General features: G+C 31.7%; 1 protein-coding gene across 1 annotated transcript; it reads right to left on the bottom strand.

Annotated features, from left to right (window-relative positions):
- Positions 1–6,238: 6,238 nt before the first annotated feature.
- Positions 6,239–9,030, bottom strand: LOC138934599 (major royal jelly protein 1-like). The gene is made up of 5 exons (XM_070298533.1): positions 8,584–9,030; positions 8,210–8,376; positions 7,746–7,961; positions 7,040–7,453; positions 6,239–6,682 (listed from the first exon to the last, which is right to left on the bottom strand). Exons 1-5 carry the CDS (start codon positions 8,780–8,782, stop codon positions 6,467–6,469), a joined length of 1,212 nt encoding a protein of 403 aa, XP_070154634.1. The 5' UTR covers positions 8,783–9,030; the 3' UTR covers positions 6,239–6,466.
- Positions 9,031–9,567: the final 537 nt, after the last annotated feature.

The following is a 9,567-nucleotide window of genomic DNA, read 5'->3' on the forward strand; positions in this document are numbered from 1 at the left end:
TATATATGTATACACACACATATGTTAAAGTACGTAAAATATTTCGGCGGCGAATTATCAATAATATGATAGGCCTTGGCGGCGTAAACATTGGCGCGCTATTATTTACGTACCTCGACTCTGTTATCATTCACGCGACGACACTCGAGCAGGAAAGTAATCGTGCGAGAGAGGCTCCGTCAAATTTCTTCTCTAAACGCGATCGCGACCAGTATCGGGAAATTATTTGCTATTATAATATAATTAATAAATAATTAATATTTATAAATAATATATAAGTACATATATCCATATATAGCGTAACGATATATCTCGAATCGCATATTACGTAAAGAATTTATTTATTTAATCAAATAAGAATTAAAGCAATAGGAAATCAAATTATAAATTATTGTTTCGTTGCGATCTATACGGATAATAATTATTTCTTTAACAACGCATAGAGTAAAATATATATTTTATTCGCGATGCTATATCATTTGCCTTTTCGACGATCTAAATCTAAATATAATTTTGATTAAGAACATGCTGTAAAACGATCGAATCGTCAAATCGATTAACATAACGATGAGTTCCGTGATATCTTAATCGTTTAATAAATAATTGTTTCAAGTTTAATTTAAAATATTTATATAATTTAATATTAATTTATAATATTTATTTTATATATTTTACAGTACGTAAAATATTTTGGCAACGACTTTTCAATAACATGGCATTTGATTTTGGCAGCGTAAACATTGTTTATGTATATCACGGCCTTGTTATTATTCATACGGAGACACTTGAATAGAATTGTAGTGGGGCGAGACGCTCAAATTCCTATGTATTATTATTCTCACGACAACACTCGTGTAGTAAAATAGCAGTGCGAGACACTCCGTCAAATTCTTTTCGTAAACGCAATTGCGACAAGTATCGGGAAATAATTTGATAAGATTAATAATTAGTTATCTTTTACATATCTTAAATAATAATTATAATTTAATATTATAATTAAACACAATTATATCGCTACGATAGGCCTCGACGCGGATATTTCGCGCGATATATATGTATATACATTTTTAATCGATGTTACAAGAATCAAAATTATGATTCATTGTTTTGTTGGGATTCTTATAAGTAATAATTATTTCTTCAAAAATATTTCAATTTAAATATATTTATAGTCTGACACTTTATCGTTCGACTTTCAACAAATATGTAAACATGATTTGAATTAAGATCGCGCAATTAAACAATTGAATGGCAAAATCGAGTAATTAGCATAACGAAGGGGTTCGTAATACATCAATCGTTTAATAAATAAAATTAATCACATAATTTAAAATATACTTTTTATAAAATTTAATATTCCGCGTATACATATAATATAATAGCACGTAAAATATTTTAGCAACAACTTTTCAATAACATAGTGTTCGGTCTTGGCAGTCCTATTGTTTACTTCTTATTATTCGTACGACGACACTCGAGTAGTAACGTAGTGATACGAGAAGCTTCGTATATTTTTAAATTTTATTCCTAAACGCGATTGCGACTAGTATCGGAACAGATATCGTTATAATTATTACAATTAACGATTAATTTATTTTTAATAAACGACATAAAACTTTATTGCGAATATAAGTAATTGCAAATATAAATATTTATCAAAGCGCGATCATATTCATTATTAGAGCGAGTAAAAATCGAATTAACGGGGATAAAAATTATTAATTTCGTTACGATTCTTCGATTATCGATCTATTTCGGCTAGTAATTATTTATTTAACAATGTTATAGTCAAATATATTTCGTTTATAACTTTTTCTAAGATTTATTCGATATTATCGTGCAATATAACGCACATTTAAAATATTCCAAGTTTTATTTTAATCGTAGTGACGTAGTAGGAATCTCTAAAATAATAAATTATTATGTCGTTGCGATCTTTACGGGCAATAATTATTTCTTCAACGACACATACCAAATTAAATATTTTACGCAATTTATTCATTCGAAATCGAAGCGATAAAAGTTGAAAATTATTAACAAAATTTCTTAAATTATTTTCATCTACATTCTATATTCAAATATAATCTCACATATATTACGAGTAACGATCGATTGAATGATCTAATAATTAATTACTAATGCATTGATCATTTCACATATATTTAACATTTATATTGTATAATTTTACAATATATCGTGTATATTATATATAATTTATTCTTGAATTAAAGAAGCGAATATTCGATGCTTGTTTTTTAAAAACATATCTACATTTCTTTTAATCGAGGAAAAAAAAGGGATATAGATAATCTCTCAATTATAAAGTATATTTTTCATCTCTCTCAAGTTATACATTATATTACAAAATTATATATTGTATAAAATAACCCTCCATGGGTACACCTTGACGTGGTGGAGTGGCTTCAGTACCTGGACGGTATGCCTTAAGGTCCTAAGCGTCCTAAAGGTTTACTGCGAAGGGGAAACCAAGTACCCAGCGTCGTCGTTGCTGTCATCGTGCCGCGGACGGCTCGTCGCATCGTTAGTGCCGTCATCGTGTCGCGGACGGCTTGTCGCGTCGTCGGTGCCGTCATCGTGTCGCGGATGGCTTTCGCGTTTTTCGCGTCGGTATCACCACAGCATTGCCACGAGTCGCACAATGGCTCATATGTGGCACGCGCATCTATGCGTCGAACGCACATTAGTGCGTCGTCGTTGCCGTCATCGTGCCGCACGAGCAACGATGCGTCGCGTTTTCGCGTTTTCGCGTCGTCGCGTCATCGCGTTGGACTTCTATCTCGTTTTCACGATTGTCATCGAGAATCATACTTCGTTGCCGACTAAATGGGATGTCTCTCAGCGTTGCAATCTTTAATATATTAATACCTATTAATATAATTAATTTTATATTAATATCAGTTAATATTAATACTATATTAATATTATATATTATATAAATATTTATGTATTAATAAATTTAATATATTAATGTAGGCGCAACGTTAAAACGCCTCAGTGTCGCGGCTGAGGTGAATGCCGGCCGCGTAGCAACGTATGTTCGTGCATAGTATAGATGCATGTTCGCGCGGTTAATCTTGAACTTCGGTTCGAGAATCGGCTGTTGAGGGCACGTTCTGCTCCGACGAACGGTTCGGCCCGAATCGGTTAGAGTTCGATCGATCGTTTTGGAATCGTCGTTAATGGGTCCCTTCTCTTGTACCGTCTAACAGCACATTGTAGAAATACTAACATGTTTGGCATCTGAGGAGTCGGCTGTTCTAATTAGGTTCGATTTTCGCTCGCTAGAGAAGTTGATCTCCCGCTTTCGAAGTGCTAGATTGTTAGCACGTAGAAGGTGGGTATCTTCATTCTCGACCCGTCTATCAGCCTTACGATAAACCCGGCTCAGTCTGTACGATAGAGACTTGGTGGTTCGTATGAAATCGTTCCTAACGATGTTCTAGTCGGCCCTCGATGGGAGCAGGCGCGGGTCAAGAGTCGAGCGAACCCCATTCGCGTCGATTCCATCGATCGATTTCGTCTTCTTCCGCTTCCGCTTAACCTTTGCTCGAAGTAATCGGTGAATTCCCGACTTGTCGACTCGAAGTGTGATTCTCACGTGAAGCGGGGTTCGATCGTGCCGAAATTCGAAAGTGCGGGAGTGTTGTTTAAAGTATCGCGCGTATAAGTGCGGAAGTAATCGTTTAATAAAATTGCGGGAGTGCCGTTTAAAGTATCGCGCGTGTGAATCAAACTGAGAGGAGGAGGAGGCCTAGGATAGGCATCGGGCACTGGTGAAACAACCCCACGGTAAGTACAATAATTTGTTATTTGTATATTAATTATTTATTAATTGCGTACAATTTAATTTAAACAATTAATCGCGTAATTTGATTTTTTATTTATATGATTTAAACAAGAAAGAATTAAAAACAAAAAGATTTTTATATAAAAAGTATAATTGTAAAACTTTTCACTTTTAGATTATAATTTTTATATAAAATTTTATTTTAGTAATTAGCTTATTATTATATGTATCGAATATAAAATTCAATGCGTATAATAAAATTTTTGTAATATTGATTATTTTGAGTGTTGCTACAATTTGCATCGTCTATTTGTATGTTACAGATCAACGTAACGGACCCTGACATTCTGAGAGGAGGAGGAGACCTAGGAGAGGCATCCTGCACCAGCGGAGCAACCCTAGGGTGAGTATTTATTATTTGTATATCAGTTGTTAAAAATCGCGTACGCGCATTAATTCGGTGTTTTTATTTGAATGAATTAAACGAGAGAAAATTAAAAAGAAAGATTTTTACATAAATCCTATAAAATTTTCTATTTGAGAAGAAGTCCTTTTATAATATATAAAATTGTTTCATATTTGTATAGAGCTTCTTAGTATCGTTACGCATCGGATATAAAATATTTCGCACGAAATATTAATCATATTTTGGACGCTGTTATAATTTAGACTTTGTATTCGTGTGTTACAGACAACGCAGCCTCAAGACCAACAACTCCGCTGTTGCGCATCAGTGCCGGTGAGTGATAAACTTTATTTTATTTTATTTTGAGGTAACGGATTCGTAGATTTATAGATTGTAGATGCGAATGTATAGATTGTAGATAGATCCGTTGCCTCAAAATGGATGGGCTAAATTAAATAAAATAATTTTCATTAGATTTCAATATGCTTTAAAATATATTACAGATACAATTTAAAATGTAGATTAAAATTTAAATTTAAAAATAAAAAATATTTTTTTTTAATTAATAAATTTTATTTCATTTGTTTAATGAAGAAAGCGCAACTAATTTTATTAATTGTATAAAATAGTAATAATTTATTTTCATGTTGCGCCAATTTTATTCTAATTTTTCATAGCCCATTCATCTATATTATATTTAACTAATATTATATAAAGCTTTGTTTTAATTGATGTAAAGCCAAATTATCTATTAAATTATATAAAACATAAGTGATTATTAATTTTATTTTAATATAAATTATATATTATTATATATATAAATAATATATAATATATTATTAAGAGAATTTTAATTAATTAATTTTGATTGATAACTTGGTATTACGTTAATTAAAGAAAAGTTGTATTAAAACGATGCATGATCGTAATGATCATTAACTTACGACCGTAAACCAGTGTAAAATTACGCTCATGCGCCGGCGATAATAATTATCCGGCTATGGAAGGAACTTTTCTCCTTCATTGACTTCTGATAGAAGTCAAAGCTACATGCTGGCTGATGTAATCAGAATGAATATGGCCAGGATCAACAAAAGGTAGGTCCAACTGGCCTAACGGAAGCAATATAGTTGACCAATATTGTGGTCAAAGGGCGCAAAAATACACATGTTAAGCAATATATGTGTTTGCGCATTTCTATGTGCAATGGCACGTATCAAGAATGCTACCGGTGCATTCTATAGGGCACGTGAATAGGACACGTGAGTAAAGCACGCGAGTAGGGTACGCGATTAGGGTACGCGATTAAAACATACTCCCCAAAATCTCAGTGATCCCGGATTCTCGCTGGCTTAACCAGCAAAAGTAGAGTTGTTAGGACTATATATTAAGACTATCTTAACTTGAGATAGTTATTTAATTCCATAAATATTTAATTCCTTAAAATTCTTAAGAAAACTAAAAAGTAGAATTCTTTCTAAGGAAACTAAGAAGTAAAAAATAATTATAAAAAATTCGTAGAAGAATTAATAATTTTAATTTTTTTACAATTTAAATTAAAAATTGACTAGTAGAAAAATTAAAACTTATTATAAAAGATTTCAAAAATAACATACGCTACATCTTTTTTTATAAATAAAAAATTATGAAAGATCATAACAATCCGAGGACTTGAATAAGTGGATAGATTGGACAGGGATGCATAGCGATTAGGAAGAAGAAGACGGCTGTAGTTGTGTAAAACTTGCTAATAATAATAATAATTTGTAATCATGTTATATTTTATAATTCAACTGATACATTAAGTATAAATTAGGTCATCATAAATATATAATTCTCATGTTTTGCTTTTTCCAAAAAAGACACACAAAAGAAAATTTAGATCTAATAAAAAAATATTTATATATATTATATATATGTTAATTATGATTACGTATATATCATAATAAATCAAATTCAAATTTAATTCTATTTAAAAAAATATTATATTCTTAAATATTTTGGGAAAACATATCGTATCATGTCAAAATTAAATTATATAAAATGTATGTACCTGGAACACCTTCTCTAATTTAAATACATAATATCAATATAGTGCTACTGTTCAGATGAGTCAAACGTAAAAGTTTATATATATATATATAAACTTTTAAAATATTATTGAAAATAATGCTGTAAGCAACGCGAATCGAGCAAGATTATAGATTATTTAAGCATTATAGATAATCTTCATTATGATCGTCACATTAGCGTCAAGGTAACGCACATACAGTACCATCTGTCAATTGCATCACATCCGCCTTCATAATTCGGAAGTTGACCTCCGTGAAATTTAATGTACCGGCCATGACTTTCTGAAAACGATTAGTCACTATCCAGAGCTCCTCTCTTGCGCCGGTAATATCTTTCGGTATTATTTTAATGCAACTGGCAAACTGAAATCTGTCAGGATCATAGCCAGCGATACCCTGCAATCCAAAGTGAAGTATCTTGATTTTTTTTATATGTTTAAACATCTTTTTTAACCGTAAATGTCCGCGAAGAAATACGCAAAGGTTTACTTAAAAATTGGAACTTTACATAAGTCATGATATAAATAACATGTATTAAATAAAACAAGGTTTTGTCGAAAATTTAATAAAATCGAAATAAATACGAGTTAAAAGAAAATTTAATTAAAAATTAAAAATTATAATATGTTCGTTAATCACAGGTGCCATGAGTGCAGAAGAAATACGTGAATCGTATTTTAATTTAGGATCCGCGTGTATATAAATATATAAATTAGTTTCAGATAAGATTTTAGATAAATTAGATTGAGAGACCAAATTATTTTCGTTGAATGGCTTGCAAGTGTTCCAACATGCCACGGACAATTCCGTGGGTAGACCGAAGAACAAGACACCGTCCGAAGAAATAGCCATGGCTGTTGCCTGGCTCGGGAAAACGTCTCGTATCGTGTAGTAGTGTACTTTAGCACCGTATCGCGACTTCTTTAAATCGGTGGTCCTTGCGCTGTTTATGTTCCGTGAAGACATGGGTCTGAAATAGAGAACGGGCGCGTACGGATGTTTCGCCATTCCCAGGATACCGTTTCGCAGTTGGAAACTTTCACCCCTAACGGTGTAATTCTCGAAGGTAGGATCCAAACGGAATATTTCAGATTCGAGTTGCCAGACCTTCTCGCTATCGCTATCGTAGATTACGAGTCCGTATCCTGTGGTGTCTGCCATGTACACCTGGTGCAGGAGATGAAAATTTTGCAAATTTATGAACGACAGTGGAAACGATCAGCTTGTTAACGTCATGCGATATTTTTAAAATAATTATTGAAAAACGTAAAAATATCTGAACGCTCTCGTTAACGAAATAATAATTATTTTAAAATTATTTTTATTTATATATCAAAAATTGTATAACTTTATAATTTTAAATTACGAATACAAGTTATTTGTACGCTACTTATTTTAATTTGAAATTTATAGAGTTTTATAATAGCAAAGTAATTTGAATTATCTCGCGTACACTTACAGTTGTATGCGAGCAACGGGGTCCATATGTCTCGAGAACAATTGTAACCAATAGACCTATTTTTGTCTTAGAATTTTGCGAGAGGTTATTTGCTATCTTTACTCTTTTAATTAATTTATTTGTAACGAGATTGAAAACAAGAAGTTGTGCCGGGCATATTACTTCTTTTCCGATTGTACCACTATCCAAAACCCATAATCTATTGCAACGATCGATCTAGAAAAAAAAAATTATAATATAACTCGGTAATAATAAGGTCAAAAAAATTAATGATTTCACAAAATGTATGTAGAAGATACAATAAATACAAATTCATTATACATTGTAAGAAGAGCTTAAATGTAAAAAAATATTCTTCCAAGTAATCAAAATATCTCAATGTTAAAACGCGAGATGTGATAAAAAAAAAAATATATAATTTAAAAAAAAAATAAAATAAAAAATTTTACACAAAATTAATTTACCGCAATTCTGAATACGTTAGTGATACCGTTGCAATCACCTCTTTTGGTCCATTCCCAATTAGGATATGGTTGTAGAAGAAGACCGCCTGGGCCTTTCTGTCTACTAATTACATTTAAACTCGATGAAACTCCATTATTTCTTATAATAGTCACGAATACTCTTCCATCTGTTAAGAAGATAAGAGATATATAAAAAAAATTATAAAATACGTACACGTCTCCGATTTAAATAAATTTTAATTTGAAAATTAAATGAAGAGCTCTTTGTTTTCTATGCATATAAAAAAAAAGTCTCTTTTTTGATATATTCGACTTGCCGAATATATATCTTTGCAAATGATAACAAAGCATAAATAATTTATATCGACTGTCACCTTTCGAGTAATCGGCATCGATGATCACGCATTGCGTGTAGTCGTAATCGCCCGTGGCAATCGCTGCCGCTTTGTGACTCGCGTTTTTCCACTTGTAGTCGAAGTATCTCCATTGGTATATTGTTCGAAAGTGCTCTCGGTACGCGGCGACATTTATATAAATGTTGGCGATGCATAATAATAATAATAGCAATTGCATGTTCAAGACATCAGTTCTCTTTCTAGTTCATACTCACTATCACAAACACGTAACTTTTAAAAAGTTATAATGATAAGCGATCTCACACAGACACACCCACGCACACAAAATTAATTAAACGGTGTTGTATCTTGTTATACATTATTTGTTATTAATAATGTATTTAGGATTTGCGTTCTATTCGATAAAAACTAGTTCCAATCACTTATTAACGGACTGAGTATTAATGAAACTGGATTGCTAAGTCCGTGACTGGATTTATAAAAGCAGGGTGTACATTAAGCGAAATGCAATCACACACCTGTATGAATATTTTTGTTGAGAGAGCATCAAGACTTCCTCATAACAACTCAAGGATATAAAAGATATAAATTGTTCTCTCTCATAAAAATATTTACTTATTATACGATTATAAGAGAACATTTTACATTAATGATGTAGTATTTATAGTCTACGTATGAAGTGATGCTTGAAGTTTGAACAAACTACGAATACACGTTAGCAGCATTGCAACATGAAATATTTAATCTTGACTTTTAAGAAACTGCATTCCCTTTCGGTCATTGGCTCATATTACGCTATTATCATATTTAATTCAACTGTCATACAAATGCAATTAACTTCTTTTCTTCTCCACGAGCAAATATCAATCGTATTGGGAAACTACACTTCACTCGCTACCATTTAACGCACGTTTCATGTTTTCACGTCGATAATTTTACTAACTATTACATTTAAACAATATTAATGAGATCTTCGAGCAACATAGATATATTTCCCTAAGC

This window comes from Polyergus mexicanus, unplaced genomic scaffold (genome assembly GCF_030449975.1).
Source record: "Polyergus mexicanus isolate NDT 795.1 unplaced genomic scaffold, iyPolMexi1.0 SCAF_7, whole genome shotgun sequence".
Lineage (NCBI taxonomy): Eukaryota > Metazoa > Arthropoda > Insecta > Hymenoptera > Formicidae > Polyergus > Polyergus mexicanus.